The 16,127-nt window shown below is 35.8% G+C and overlaps 2 protein-coding genes across 10 annotated transcripts; both read right to left on the bottom strand.

Annotated features, from left to right (window-relative positions):
* Positions 1-1,050: 1,050 nt before the first annotated feature.
* Positions 1,051-4,996, bottom strand: LOC129322320 (methyl jasmonate esterase 1-like). Its single transcript, XM_054968593.1, has 4 exons — positions 4,791-4,996; positions 4,298-4,684; positions 3,893-4,021; positions 1,051-1,544 (listed from the first exon to the last, which is right to left on the bottom strand). The coding sequence occupies exons 1-4, from the start codon at positions 4,848-4,850 to the stop codon at positions 1,251-1,253; spliced, it is 870 nt and encodes a 289-aa protein (XP_054824568.1). The 5' UTR covers positions 4,851-4,996; the 3' UTR covers positions 1,051-1,250.
* LOC129322317 (uncharacterized) lies at positions 4,679-16,122 on the bottom strand. 9 transcript variants are annotated; one of them, XM_054968585.1, is made up of 14 exons: positions 15,926-16,094; positions 15,764-15,835; positions 15,521-15,670; positions 15,078-15,164; positions 14,430-15,002; positions 13,381-13,863; positions 8,507-8,568; positions 8,316-8,421; positions 8,139-8,218; positions 6,947-7,279; positions 6,754-6,839; positions 6,495-6,622; positions 5,017-5,409; positions 4,702-4,891 (listed from the first exon to the last, which is right to left on the bottom strand). In XM_054968585.1, exons 1-11 carry the CDS (start codon positions 16,001-16,003, stop codon positions 6,764-6,766), a joined length of 2,100 nt encoding a protein of 699 aa, XP_054824560.1. In that variant the 5' UTR covers positions 16,004-16,094; the 3' UTR covers positions 4,702-4,891; positions 5,017-5,409; positions 6,495-6,622; positions 6,754-6,763. The 9 variants fall into 9 exon arrangements, with proteins under 9 accessions (XP_054824563.1, XP_054824564.1, XP_054824560.1 ...); XM_054968586.1 differs by lacking the exon at positions 4,702-4,891 and having other exon boundaries at positions 5,390-5,412; XM_054968584.1 differs by lacking the exons at positions 4,702-4,891; positions 5,017-5,409 and adding an exon at positions 6,143-6,400.
* Positions 16,123-16,127: the final 5 nt, after the last annotated feature.

Here is a 16,127-nt window from a genome sequence, read left to right as displayed (position 1 = left end):
CCTTGGACATCTGTTTGTAGAATTTTGTTTTGAAAAGCACGTTCATGATAATTTACTCATATAATAGATTGTACATTATCCAAATTTTTTAATTTTGATTAATATTTTAATGATATTTGTTTAAGTTTTATTTTTATTTGAACTATAGACATTAAAAGAACTAACTAAATTTTAAAGTTTTAATTTATATATAATTTGTATTTAAACATAATGATTTAATCATCAAATTTTTATTTTAATCTTGATTATATTTGATATTGTAATATCTCAACTACAAGATTTTGAAATATTGATGCTTCACTTGAAAATTAAGTTTTTAAGACATATTAATATGTTTATTTGTTGATTGTTTGGTATTTATAAATCATAAATAAAATTACAACACTTCAAAATTTTATTTACCTTTACATAATTTAATAGAAAAAATAGCGCCATGCAACTTTTATATTTACTTCATAGTTTTTTTTTTTCATGGATTGCATGTGATAAAAATATTATAGACTATCTAATTATTAGATAGACATGCAAGTGATAAAGAAAAGCTGCAAAATCGCACAATCAACATAATAAAACAGATAAATTATATTAGGGTTTATGAAGAAGACAGGCTATAACAGAGATAAAGCCAACTTGCGACCTATTAAACTATTATGGGGTGTATTTGGAGATTCAAGATAAATTTTTCAGTCTTGTTTTTCATAACTATGCACTCATCTTATTAATTAATATTATAATTTTTTTATATAAAAATTTTTTCATTTATATTAGTTAATACTCTAAAATTATTTAATTTTAGATTACAAAAATATTCTTTACATTGCAGGGGCACCATACAAGTTAGCTTTGAAACTACATTCACTCAGTATGTTTCAATCACCCACGTGAAAGTTGTGCTTTAGCAGTAGTTTCCTTGGGCCAAAATGGCGGGCCTACTGGTCCTGGTGGCGTGCTCTGCTTCAGGTTCGGGCATAGCTAGAGTGGACCGATCGTTGTAACAAACTTGTTCGATGATTAATAATTAAAACCGTAATAAAACTCTAATCAAATCAATTATAATAAACAAAATATTTTATTAAATCAATCAGGTTTAACTGGCAGATTTAGCCTGATTTTCTAGATGATGACTAGACAGCATGAGCTTTCAAGTCATAGGCCCACGCGAATGAAGTTTCAGGCCACGATGGAATTTCTCGATGAAAAGAAAAGGAGACGGGAAAAGTCAATAACATGGTTGAAGATGAGAGGGTGAACTAATAGTAAGTGGCGGCAATGTGGTGGAGCTCGAAATTCAGGCGCGAAGGATTGGAAAACATGATCATGTGATCAGAGGCAGAGACGACGACCTTGATGTGTTGTGCATTTGGATGCTTGTGAATCATCCACTCCTGAAACTCTGGCTTCAGCACTCGGTCTTGTTCGCACACTATGTACACCGTGGCAACGCTTCCAAACTTATCATCTGTCACTTCGGTTTCTCGTGCAAGCACTTCTTCGTCTCCGTACAGCCGAGTGGGTCTCACCAGTGTCAGCGCCAGGCTCAAATCCTGCTTTCACATCAATCATACAGTGATGTCATTCATACATTTGAAAAAATCACTATTATATTCTCATTTCATTATAAAATATAAAATATTTTTAATTAAATTTTATTTTAATAAAATAATTTTTTATTTTTTAATTAATTCTATTTTTTTATATTTTTTTAATTAAACACCTCAAAATAAATATAAAATTATTTATTAATAAAAATACTTAAAAATAATAATAATTATATATCAAGAGGTTAAAAATATTTTATATTTTTTAACATTCAATTTTTAAAAATATATTTTATATTTTTTAATAGAGTGAATAACTTATAAATATATTTATGATATTAGAATTAAAAAATAAATAATTATTAATGTATTCATAAACGTGGGTTTCAGAACCGGTATATTAACCACAAATCAATTATGAATTGGTAAATAATCTCATAAATTTATTATTATTTGTGAATTTTATAAAACCAATTGTCAATAAATAAATGATTTCGTCAATATATATTATCATTTTAAGAAAAGTTACATGTGAACCTACAGGATAACAACTGTCAATAAATATAAATAATTTTACATGATTCATGGACGTTCTCTTATTTTTAAATATCTATTTATAATATATTTTTTATAGATTCACAATTTTTTTAAGATTTATAAGTAACTATCATCAAATTCTTTTTTTTTTTGCCAGTAACTATCATCAAATTCACAAAGAATAATTTATAAATTTATAAAATTATGTTCATTTATAATTGACTTTTCATAAATTTATAAATAATTTTTATTAAATTTACAACTAACTTTTTTTTAAATTTATGAGTGACCTTCCATTCATTACGTCAACAATTAAAAATTCTTTAATTGTAAATAAAAATCATGATTATTCCGTAACATTTTAATAATTGAAGTTTTTCAATTACCATTAATGTATTCATAAGATCCATAACTTTCTACCTGCTAGTATCATTTTTCCAACATGTTTCTTCTTGATAAACCAATAATTAAATGGCGGTCGGTGCATTTGGCCCCAAGGAAAATGATTAGCAGAAAAAAAAATAGCTTAATGATTTTAATTATTATGGACATATTATTGCATAAAATGTTAACTACTCTCCTGCAAGACCAGATCAGTGATGACCCAAAGTTCCATGATAAACAATGCGATGATAGCAAAAATTAAACTTAAGCGATCTTAATAGAATTTATTAACAATCTCATCTTAATTACTGAGTCAAATGGGTGGGTTAATCTCAATATATCGACTAGGCTTACATCTATTTCAAGAGGTTTTACAATAGGCGCGTTGACCTGTAAAGAAATGGATATAATTGTTATTGTTAGGAAAAATAACAATTAAAAACGCCATAAAAATATTAATAATAATAATAATTATTGACTTTGAATTATTAAAATTTTAATAATAAAATATGATTCTTACTTGTAATTGAAAAAATAAGAATAATCAGTTAAAAAAATCAACAAAAACTACTTTAAATCATTTGTAAAGTTAATTGAAAATTTATAAAAATTAGTTGTGAATTTTAATTTTTTAATGTCAATATAATATAGGAATAAATCATTTAGGAAATAAAAAAATACACTTAGAGATTATTTGCAATTTTAATTGAGAATTTATAAGAGTTAATTATGAATCATAAGTCAATTACTTGCACTTTTTTTTGTCAATATATCAATAAATTGGTCAAACAATTTATAAAATACAATTGTAATTATCTATAATATAAGTTGAGAGTTTATAAAAGTCAGCTGTGAATTGCAAGCCCCAAACACTAGTGATTTTTTGCCATCATTTGAAAAATGAATGAAAGATACTTTAAATTTTTATAATGTTAGTTGAAAATTTATAAAAATTTATTATAGATCTTAAACCAACTAACAAAAAATAATTTGTTACAAGGAAGGGTTAATGGATCATGGTTTGTTATTGAAATTTTAATAATTTGAGGTTTATAATTGTCATTAACTTTTTATGAGGTCCTTAATGGCCAGTTTCCCTACTTGTTATTGTGGGCTTTATATGCTTAATTATCCATCATCAATACAATGAATCATGACACACAAGCTTTGAAGAGCCGCACCATTGAGAAGGTACTAAACATAAAATTTCTCCAATTGCGCGGAGCCCTCTTCTAATTAACCATGAATCCCTGTTTGAATGTTAAATTCATCTGAATCGAAATAACAATGACACGGAATCAAACTAAGTGATTTGGATTTTTTTTTTTTAAAAATTGATTTGAAATATAATTTTGAAAATACATACAAAATTCTGGTATGGGTTTATTTATTTAGGCAGGAAAATGTTTCGAATCCAATGCTTCAGAAATTACCTCAGCGGGCGAGAGATTGTATAACTTGGAGGCCAGGAAATCCGGCCCGAATGACAGGTATCCATTTGCATGGGGGCCTTCCTCATACACAATCTTCGAGTCCATATTGGAATCCAATCTTCGCCGATACTGCCAAAGTGCCAAATGCCATGCAATTTTGGAAATTACAATATTAGGCTATTACAATAATTTGAAAAACGCTGTGTGGCGCGTGTGAAGTAACCAAAATCAATGCTCTCTACTCACTAGTTATGAACGAATGAATCACAGAGCCTAGATGGACGCACATGGGATGTCCTTGGTATGATGAAATTGGGAACGTGAATTGATTTGAAGTGGGTAAAAACACAAATTAAAGCTTATGTAATCTACTGAACTGTGGATGAAGAGAGAGAAAGGGAGGACCTCGTGGACGAGAGAGACGGCGGAAAGGTGAGGAGAAGGCAAGAAGGCAGCAACGAAAACGGCGGCGGCGATCTTGTGGGGGAAGCGTTGCATGGCCATTGATATGCAGAGGCCACCCATGCTGTGACCCACCAATATCACTCTCTGCTCTGCCTCCAAACACCCCACAAACTCCATCAAAGGCTCCACGTACTCTGCAAACGAGCTCAGCTCATGCACTTGCTTGGGATGGGTCCCACAGGCAGCCAGGTCTAGAGCTGTTACGCTGTGGCCTTGAGATTTCAGAAGAGGGATCAACTTGTACCAACACCACGCTCCATGGCAAGCTCCGTGAACCAACACAAAATGCCTCTCCTTCCCCTTTTCCATATCTGCCTTCGCTCTAACCTGCCCTCGATCATGTATGCACACACACTGCTGGTTAGAGTCTTATGCGTGAAAGGACAAGAGACCTTGCGTGAATGAATGAGCTCTCGTGTTACGTGGCACCCACCAATTTGCCAACTGTCATCCCCACTCTTTTATCTCTGGCTTTCACGCCACACCTTTCCATCTTGACTTTTATTACACATATTCTCCTTCCTTTCTTCCTTCCTTTGTTTTTGTCCCCAGTTAGTATAGGTTACAGGGGGAATTACATTATAAAAAAAATTAATTATTATAAAATTTATTAATAATTAAATTAAACTATATTGATAAATGATTGAAATATTTCATACCATCCTCCCCCTCCGTCTCTGTCTCTGCGCATTCTTACTCAGCTCGGTTGGTCCGAAAAAACAGGCATGACAGTGGCCCTAAAAATGCATCCTCAACAGTTCTAAACATGCAAAACCCATTGAAATATTTTAGCATCTCCTATTTTCTACTAAATTCCTTGGTTATTGTTCTTCGACTTCGCCGACATGCCTTCTTTTCATCTTGACTTTAATGACAGATATTTTCTGATTTTCTGGGCTCTTTTTCTGCCTTTCTTTCTTCGCTAGCTCGTTTTTACCAGTCAGTATAATTTATATCATCCTCTCACTCCCTCTGGCGTCTGCGCATTGTTACGCATCTTGCTTGGTCTAAATATACATATGTATGGCCCTAAAAATGCGTCCTGAAGAGACCTGCTAAAAACATATAAAATTCAAAACATCGAATTAATTATTAAAAAAAATTAGAGGGCAACATTTAATAAGCTCGATAATTTCTCGTATCTATACACATTCTCATCGTTCGGCCCAAAAAAATACACATTCTCATTGTTCACAAAGTGCATTACTCATCAGCATTGTATTCTATCCGATACAATGATTACCCCCCGTACACTCCAATGCGTGCGGGCACGCCGGCTACTGTCATAAATGGACAATCAAGCAAAGCCATGTACTGTATTTTGGGAAAGGACACATGAACAAATTACCAACACCCAAAGGAATTTATAGAACAGCCAAGTGTGAGTTAAAGTTGTAGTTGTCTAGTTGGGATGCCTCGAGCATTTAGAGTAAGACAAAAACTGGCAAAACTGAACTCAAACCATTGGTTTTACTAGTTTTCACAAGCTCAAGGCCAGTTTGACAGGTTTTCTTTTACCTTGGTTCACCCTCTGCTCTAGACCGGACTAGAAACCAATTCATCAGTTTTTTTTTTTTTTTTTTTTTGGTTGTTGTTGGTAAATCGGCCGGTCCAGTCTGAGTTTTTTGAACATTGCTTATCAGCATTTCCACGTCATTATAAAGATGCACTCATCTCGCCAATGAACTTGCAAGGGTTAGATCCTGCATATTAGCGGTGAATTACTTTGTCAAGGAAGGATAATGTAATTACAACACTGGGAATTGAACTGGTCAAATCACTTGCCTCGGGTGAGGGGATACTCGGTTAATTTGGAAAGCCAAGAAGTTAAATCTCAACAGCATGGTGGTTGAAAACTCTGTCCATTTAAGAGTCTATGTGCTTAGACACCTGCAAAACCTTCCTCTCGAAGTCACAGAAGCAATTCTTAGACACATCTCTGGTTGATCGTGATTCATGAACAGGATGTAAACTGTGCCAGGGAGCTTGAATGAATGTCTTGCAATTTCCCTGATCACAAGCTCTCTAGTCTTCTGAACTGGCCTATTTGTTTTAGAACAATAAATTCATGCAAAGATCCTAAAGCTAAGTCAGAGAACTCAGAATAGACTGAGATGGAAAAATAATATGCATATACCAAGCATAGATACCAGAAGCAGCCATGTCCAGACGCGTGGCTCTGTGACTCTTCCAATATCTTTCTCTTCTGTTCATCTGCATCACCTCCCCCTTTATCCTCAGCATCAGTACCTGCCAATCAACAAACTGACAAATATACACAGACTGTCAAGCATTGAAGAGCAATTCTGCTACAGTATCCAAAATACACTCAAGCAGAAGAACAGGCCATGTTTAAACAAGCATTATAGTCACCACTAACAGGTCAGAAAACCAACCTTCCAACATTCATGAGTTTGTGTTAGGATCAGTTTTATGTTGTAATCCTTCTTCCTTGCAGCTTAAGTCTTGAAATTTCTTTAGCCTGCAAGAAACAACCAAAGAATAGTATCAATTTCTAGATTCATCATATCATCTTTCTCATAGTCGATCCTTCTGTTGAAAAAATATATCCAATGTTAAGCACCGTACCGTTTCAAGAGCACTTCAGGATTATATGGAAACAACTTCTTCCGATGAAGATTTTCAACAGAATCTTTCAATGATAGTAAGCATTCTTTAGCATCCTTGTATGGGTTTGTATAAGAGGGATTAAGTCCATATTCACCATCTTGCTTGTAATTCTTCACAAGCCCCGGAGTATAACCCTTGTTGTTCACAACAAAAGGTGTAACATTTGACTCAAACTCTAGGTCATCTGCTATTGTAACTCTCCTTTTCTTGCTCGACGATTGATTTAACAGGTCTCCAAATGATGTAAATTCCACAAATGACCGCCATGAATTACTTACCAAACTCAAGCATCTATCAAGGAACATGCAGAAGATTAAGTGAGAACTAGGATGGAAGAAAAAGTTGAAAGGCAAGATGTCACATTGATGTGTCACCACCATCAACAGTCACATATCAAGTCTTTGGGCAATAACATGTTATGACTCCCACATCAGGAGGCCACATTAGTGGAGTGTGGATTATAAGTCAACTAGGCACCCTTCCCCAACAAAGGGACTTTTAGGGGTGAGTTTTACCTAGAGGGTTTGTGGTTGTGACATTGGTGTTCTTGTTGAGGCCGGTAACATGAAAAGGATTACCCATGGAGGTTCTTTGACTGACAAGAGGCCGAGTGAAGTACCCTAGAATGGAACCGCTGGGAAAGTCGGCTCTTGACGGGGTGGCATTGTCATGAGTCTCATATCAGAGAGTCTCACGAGTGATGTGGAGTTTACATGTTCAAGAGGTTCTCCCACCTAACGGGCTAGTCTTTTGGAATGGACTCTCCTTTTGGCTTGTGCTCGTTACACAATACAGGCCAAAGGTTTAAAGAAAAGAAAACTACATTAAAACTCCATGGGCTGGGGAAAGCCCCCTTAACTAATACTTGTCTTTGGCTTATGAAGTTCACTTACCATGCACCCTGTCAATTCTAAACTTGAGCTCACCTCCAGGATGATCTTAAAAGCAAAAGCAATTCATTAAAACAACTATCCTAACCCTGAAACCATCACATATCAAAACTAGACATGCTCAAATGATCTAGCAGATTCCTGGTTCTCACAACAAGATCTGATAATAGTTCCCCACACCCGCCCATCCCTCATGTGCGAATTCATTTATAATTAAGATTTTTTTCTCATGATAATAAAGAGGCAATTGATAAAAATACCTTAGGAGATATTTAGCACAGCTGATTCCTGTATCTTTTGAAATGAGGTAATCAAGAAGCACTTGATGGTCATAGTGAATCTGCAGACCAGCAGGCAATGCAACAGATAATCAATAAGGCTATTTTTTTCCATTCAAACAATTCAACACAATCAGCGATATACTAATAGTTACTTGCCTCAGAGAGAAATAGATGAAATAGTTGCACAGGATTAAAAACATCCAACAGAGAAAAAGAAAAATCTTTCTGTATATCATGAAATGCAGTTTCCTTTTTGTTATATCTACATAAATCAAATAACTAATTAGAGGGGATTCCTTCATGCGGCAGCTCACAGGAAAAGGATAAGGCAGAATATAATGACTTACTGTTGTTGTAAACAAGATGTTATGCCAAGCAGTTGCAATAGCACTTCAAACAAAAGATCATCCTATCATTTAAGTGAAGAGAGAAGAGTAAAATACACACGTAAAAAGGTTTAAAAAAAATAAAATGAAAAAAACTGTCAAAATGGTTGTGAGTGTTTTAAAGGAGAATAATAAAGACTCCAAGCTTTGATTAGTGTTCATGCTCAGTAAATAGCATGGCCACCTGGCACAACTTATCAGCATAAGCTACCGAAAATCCTGCCCAGATGGTTATTAACTAAAACTCTGTTATATTTTTATAATGTTGAAATTAGTTAGTTATATAGCCATTGGGGGATCCGTACTCCTATAAATACCTTTAGACTCTTGTACTCATTATGGATTATGAATGAAGGCTGCATATTATTCAGTTTATCTCTACGTTCTGTAAATCCCTTCAATTCCTCTCTATCTTCTCTGTCCTTCTCTCTACCCTCTCAATTCCCCTTAAATCTCTCATTCTGAATTATTCTACCACAACAATGGTATCAGAGCTAGCCAATCCTTGGCCATTGGCTCTTCTTGATCTCTTCTCCTCACCCTGATAGTTTATGGTGCAAACTAGAAACTAGAAAAAACAAAAGATAGATGATTGTGATACAAGATTGGAAGAAAGATTTGAAAAGGTTGACACTTTAACAGAGATGATTGAACGCATCTCTAATCACTTGCAGTTACTCATGTGAGAAAGAGAAGGTTCTCCCAATCATGAAAGAAGACGACGACGTGATCATAGGATAAAAGGTCATCAAGCTCAAGACGAGGATGCACGTATAAGCGATAAGTACTAATGCAAGACCCAATTTATAAAAATGAGTTTCCCAAGTTTTCTCGGTCTAACGTCGTGGGGTGGCTTATGCGTTGCAAGTGATTCTTCAAATTGGACAATACCCTAGAAAACGAGAAGGTGCGAATGGCGAGTATATACTTGGACAAGAAGGCGTGGTATTAGCACATTGCAATAAAGAAAATGTGGCGTGGTTTTAAACCCACTTGGCAACAATACGCCTAGTGGCTTTGAGAAAGGTTTGAGCCCGCACACGAGAGACCTATGAGCGATTTGATGTGTCTTCGGCAAAATGGGTCATTGGCATGCCTTAATGATGAGTTTGATGCAATCACTTACAAGCTTCATCTTCCCCAAAATTAGCTTGTTCATGCTTATCTGGAAGGGCTGATTGAGGAGTACGCAGGAGTAGTATGTCTCTTTAAGCCCAAAACTCTTTAGGAGGCTCAATCTTCAGCTCACATGCAACAAATCTTGATTCAGCTCATGATGGAAAGGAAGACAGGTAGCAAGAATCAGAATCATGTGTTTGCCTCTATGAATATCTTGTCTTCGCCAAGCCAAACCACTTGGCCATCTTATAAAAATCTCCTTCTAAGTTGTAATACTTTTAAACCTTTGTCTGTAGAGGAAAAAGCTGAGCATAGAAGCGAAAATTTGTGCTTCTACTGCCATGGCAAATTTTCCGGAGATCATAAGTTCCCCTAAAGACAAAGGAAACAACTCCATTTCATTGAGGTTCAAGAAATAATAGAGGATGAAATTTAAATTGAAGATGCAGAAAAAATTGACAGTACAGTAGAGGTGGTGCCCTTGATCTCATTATATGCTATTGAAGGGATTGAAAATGACTCATCTATGAGGGTTGTGGGTAATTGTCCAAGGAAACAACTCCAAATTCTCATTGATAGCAGAAGCACGCATGATTTCTTAGAACTGGACTTAGCAAGAAGATTAGGGTGCAGCCTAATAATAATCATGAAGCATGGGTTGAGGTTACTGGTGATCAAAAATTAAAATTACATGGAATGTGGAAGGGTTTCAGATGGTGCATGCAGAGCTTGGACTTTGCATTTGACTTCAGAATTCTGGAATTGCATTCATACGACATGGTCTTAGGGTTACATTAGTTGAAAAGCATTAAAAATGTAGTATGAAACCCTCACTATGTTTTTCTGGTATGAAGCAAAGCTGTGTAAACTCCAAGCTAACATTCCTAATCAGTTAAAGGTAGGGCAGCCAAAGCATTTACTGATGAGAGCCTCTCAGGAAAATCAAGCTTATTCAATACAACCTGTCATTGATCATCAAACAACTCTGCAATATTTTTCACTTCAATCTCCCGAGGAAACTCCAGCAGTAATTGCAGCTACTTTGAAGGATTTTTCTGACCTATTTGAGGAGCCTTAAGGGCTACCAACTTTTAGGGAAGGCCATAACCATCCAATTGTTCTAGAAAAGGGCACCGATCCAATTAATTTAAAGCCTTACAGATATCCAGCTGTACAGAAGGATGTAATTGAGAAATTAGTTGGGGATCTTCTGCAAACAGGGGTTATCCAAGAAAGCTCTTCCCCTTTTTAAGCTCCTATTGTCTTTGTTAAAAAAAAAGGTAGCACTTGGAGGATGTGCATATTATAGGGAGTTGAACAAGAAGACTACTAAAAACCAGTACCCTATTCCCTCAGTAGAAGATTTGTTTAATGAATTGAGCACAACGAGGTGGTTTACAAAGCTGGATTCAACAGCTGGGCATCATCAAATCACAATGATGCCAGAGGATGTACATAAAACTGCATTCAAAACTCATAGTGGATGTTATGAGTAGTTAGTTATACCTTTTGGCTTCACTAATGCTCCAGCAACATTTCAAGGAGCTATGAACAACATATTCAAATCATTTTTAAGAAGGTTCGTTTTAGTATTTTTTGATGATATTTTGGTTAATAGTGCTAAAATTAATGACCATATGCAACATTTGAAGCAAGTTTTCTCTATTTTAAGAGAAAACCATTATTTTGTCAAGAAAAGTAAATGTTCTTTTGCTGCCAATGAGGTAGAATACTTAGGACATTTGATTGGAAGTGGCACAGTCAAAACTGATCCTAAGAAGTTGCAAGCAGTAGCTAATTGGCCTGAACCACATAATGTTAAGCAATTAAGAGCATTCTTGGGTTTGGCAAGGTACTAAAGACGCTTTATTAAAGGATATGAGATTTTAACTAAGCCCTTAATCCTTCTCTTCAAGAAAAATGGATTTGAATGGTCACAGGCAGCTATTGAAGCATTTAATAACCTCAAAGATGTTTTGATTTCCGCACCTGTTCTCATACTTTCACATTTTTCAAAACAACTTATAGTTGAGGCAGATGCTTGTGGAGTGGGACGTCCTATTGCTTATTTTAGCAAGGGTTTGGCTGAAAGGCATCAAAAGCTTTCAATTTATGAAAAGGATTAATGGCAGTGGTGCTGGCAATACTTCATTGGCATCAGTATTTGGAAAGACGGGGGTTTATCATTTGATCAGACCAGAAAAGCTCAAAATATTTGCTTGGACAGAAGTTAAAAACATCTTTTCAGATGTTTTGTATTGCTAAATTAGCTGGATTTGATTATGAAATTCAGTATAAAAGGGGCATGAAAATTGTATAACTGATGCTCTTTTCATAATTCCTAAACAGCAATTAATGCAGATTGTTTAGACACTTCTTCGCCTGAAATGCTTGATAAAATCAAGGGGAGCTAGAAGAATGATGCTGTAATCACAGAAATTCAGACGAAAGTTCAGGCGAGTAATGGGAATTGGGGCCATTTTTCTTGGGATGGTGAATTATTAATGAGGAAGGGGAAGTAGGTCATGGGACAGGATCCTAATTTGAAACAAGAAATTTTTGAATGGTTGCATTCTAGTCCTCAAGGGGGACATTCAGGGATTCAAGTTACATATCATAGGATTAAAGCATTAATGTGGTGGAAAAAGCTTATTAATGATGTCATAGATTTTATCAAACAATGTGATACCTCTGCACGCTGCAAGTATGAAGCTGTTGCATCTCCAAGGCTGTTACAACCTATTCCAATAACAAGCAGAATTTGGAAAAGTTTTACTATGGACTTTATTGAAGGACTTCCTAAATCCAATGAGAGGTCCTTCATAACTAGGGAAGAGATGATAAAGATTCTAAAGCATCATTTGTATCGTGCTACCAATATGATGAAGCAAAAGACCAATGCTCACAAATCTGACCGAGAGTTTGTGATGGGACAATGAGTTTTTCTTAAACTATAACCCTATAGACAATTATCAGTTGCTGTTAGGAGCTCTCAAAAATTAGCTCCTTAGTTTTTTTGGTCCCTACAAGGTGCTGGAAAAGATAGGGACAGTTGCTTATAAGTTTGATTTACCACCTGACTCTAGAATACATCCTACCTTCCATGTGTTTTTGTTGAAGTTGTGCCCTGATCCTAAGGTGAAGCAAAGACATCCACCATTTGATTGGCCAGAAATTCCGGCCACAATAGAACCAGAGCAAATTTTGCCGAAAAGAGTGGGTTGCAAGAGGGGTAGATTCACTACTAAAATTTTAGTTAAATGGAAGCAATTGCCGGATGAGGAAGCACCTTGGATGCCTTTGTACTAGTTTCAACAAAAGCTTCCTCACTTAGTTGTAATTGATCCTTGAGGGCAAGGATCTCTTTGGGGGGGGGGATATTGTTATATTTTTATAATGTTGACATTAGCTAGTTCTATGGCTGTTGGGGGATCCGTGTATTATTCAATTTATTTCTATTGTCTCTGAATCCCCTCAATTTCTCCCTATCTTCTTTGTTCTTCTCTCTACCCTCTCAATTCCCCTTAAATCTCTCATTTAGAATTATTCTACCACAACAAACTTCATGATCTTTATCTAAATCAACTATTCCACACGGAGCCCCAAAATGTAATAGTTATCTAGTACAAGAAAAAAAATGTTTTTGGGGAAATCACTACATCACATGCTTACACAATATTCTGCAAGTTTAGTACCAAGGGGATGACGAGACAAACCTCCCCAAGATATAGCTGGAGGAATGAAGACATGAAGTTTACACATATTTCCAAGTACTTTTCATCATTGAAAGAGACCTCAGTCAGAAGATGTCCTTGGAGCCACTTGTAAAGCCCAACCAGTCCCTTCCTTTTACAGTAAAAATTAGGTTCTGAATCTGAGTTATTGGGCAAGCAGGAGTTTAAACCTGAACAAATACAGCAGTCCGCAGGATCTCCCTTTTGAGAGATCAAACTGAAAGAGCAATCCAGGAAGAGGAATATAGCTTGCCTCCGTAAGTGATGGGAGTGCATACCACTCACTTCTCCATCAGATAAATTCAATAAAAACGGAGAACCTTCCAAACATTCATTTTGATCCAACTGAAACTGAGTAAATGGTTGCCACAAAAGCTCTTGAAAGTAATCATGAAGGAGTTCCAGCCAAGAAAGAAGGATAGAACAATCCAGACATTTGTTTAAACGAAGCCTGATCATTAGAATCTGCAGAGTGTAGTAATTGGTTTATAAAGGGATAAAAGTGGAATCATGAATTCATGGCAAACGCAGGGAAGGGGGGGATTCTGTCCTCAAAAGTTGTCCTCATAAACCTGCTCCCATTCTAAGCAGAATAAAGTAGAAACTATTTTATCATGAAATTGTGCACTGAGTTATTTGTTCTTTTCTTTCCTCTGAAAAATTCCAAAACATGAAAAAATTATGATAAGTAAAGCAAGACAAGCAAATAAAGTTAACTCTGAAAACGCTTTTATTTATTTATTTATTTATTTTGTGGTGCTGCTTTTGCCGTGAATGAGGGAGGCATAAGGAGCAAGGTTAGGCGTTAGCATCCAGTAGGTCCCACCATCCCACAAAGATGAAATTTGAAATCGAGATCAAATAAGCTTACCAAACTATGCAAGCACTAAAATTCTACATCATCTTGTTTTCTTCATATCATGATAAGAAATTTTCAAAATAACTGCTGCTTGCACATAAATTTGACAACAATTATTTATATCTGTATTTATTAAATGAGGGGGAAATATTCTCAGGTACATGAGCCATACCAGCAGCTTGTGTTTCAAGTACTGAATGATGCATGTTTCAGCGCTACCTCCTTTCTTGTTGAGACACCACTTAAGAAGTCTGGGCACTAGATTAACCACTGTGACAAGAAGTGGATGTTTATTTGCAGAAGCACCTCCAGTTTCTACAAAATCATTTTGGTCAACCAAAGAACAGAGTAACTGAAGAAATGTTCCAAGAAATTTGACTCCAGGCTCCATAGCACTGAAATTGTCAACATTCAATGGATTCGTAGAAGAACTTTTCTTGCTTCCATCAGTCAAATAAACCTGAAACTGATCTAATAAATCCCAAGGGACCTTTGAAAGAGAGGAATTGACAGAATCATAGTACATCTTGACAAGTTCATCATCATAATCCTCCTTCAAACATTTAAATACAGCACGTAACACTTGGTTGATGCCAGCCACAGTAGACCAATCGCTTCTTTTCAGTTCATAAGGCCCGAGAAATCTAACATCAGATGAATCAAGGTTGTTTCCAGCTCCAGATCTAGCAATTGCCACTTCCCAAAAACAGCACAAGAATTGAACAAATTCATTCAAATAGCTTCCCTGCAAAATATTAGCAGTTAAGATGATGAAGCACATTTAGAAATTAAAATCACCGAGAAAGTAATTTTTGCATACCATTGTGAGTAGGAAATTTGAAGTCAAGGCAAGAGCCTTGACTGCCAGATGTTGAACAAATTGACTCTTGGCAGTGAGCAAAATCATCTGCCAGGAAAAGCAATACATGATCAGATGAGGGAAAAACGAAACGGCATGCTTAACAGCAACATAGTTAAATCTTAAAGTTGGTAGAAGTGAGGGAAGAAAAAGAAAGATAGAGTGCGAAGCGTCAAGCTTAAGATGACACGTCAAACAAACCATTCACTGGCATTGAATGGCACGAATCCTTATATAAACAATATGGCCTGTATTATGCAAGACATTTTTCGCATTAACATTCCAAGGAACCCTCAGGCAAACCCAAATTTTTCCCCAAAAACAAAAAAAATCAAACAGAACCTTATTATTAGAGCAATCAATAGTCAATAGAATCTGAATAAGCTGCTGATCACGATTCTCACCATATCAGTTACTACATTAGACATACAATGATGGGCAGCAGAATGCAGGTTCAACCCACATAGGCTCTCTTCCTTCAGAACAGTTTTTACCACTGTTTCCTTTTCTTTAGAAACAGATTCGTGTATCCGCAGCTGAATTTTTCTTAAGACCTAACATGAAAATAGTTAATTCCAACAAATCCAATAAAGTTCGCTTGGTAACTTGATAACGTAACAGCAAGTGGAGAACTGAGAGAGATAAACCTCAGAAAGATTAATCAGAACTTCTTTTTCCACCTCCTTCTCTTTGCCAATAAAAACTGCCTCATCTGGCCCCTGAGCCACATTAAGCAGTTTAGCCAGTCAATTATTGCATGAAAAGAAAAGAAAGAAGAAAACTTAATGCTGGAGAACAGGGAAACAGACTATGTATGAACGAAGAGACTCATCGATCAGTCGGCAGAGCCATGAGAGTTCACCGGACGGAGACATTCCGAGACTCATCGAGCTGGAGAACAGGAGGGACGTCGCAACAAACAGTTTGAAGTATAAACGGCACTGGTTGTCGTCTAAGATGCACTTAGCTGTCGTTTTGCAGTTTTGGTTTTTTTTTTTTTTTTTCCGGCCC

The sequence above is a fragment of the Prosopis cineraria genome, unplaced genomic scaffold (genome assembly GCF_029017545.1).
Source record: "Prosopis cineraria cultivar Desert tree isolate PC_DT_omini unplaced genomic scaffold, ASM2901754v1 PC10, whole genome shotgun sequence".
Classification (NCBI taxonomy): domain Eukaryota; kingdom Viridiplantae; phylum Streptophyta; class Magnoliopsida; order Fabales; family Fabaceae; genus Prosopis; species Prosopis cineraria.
The sequence above is the reverse complement of the archived record's forward strand: the minus strand, read 5'-3'. Positions and strand labels throughout refer to the sequence as shown.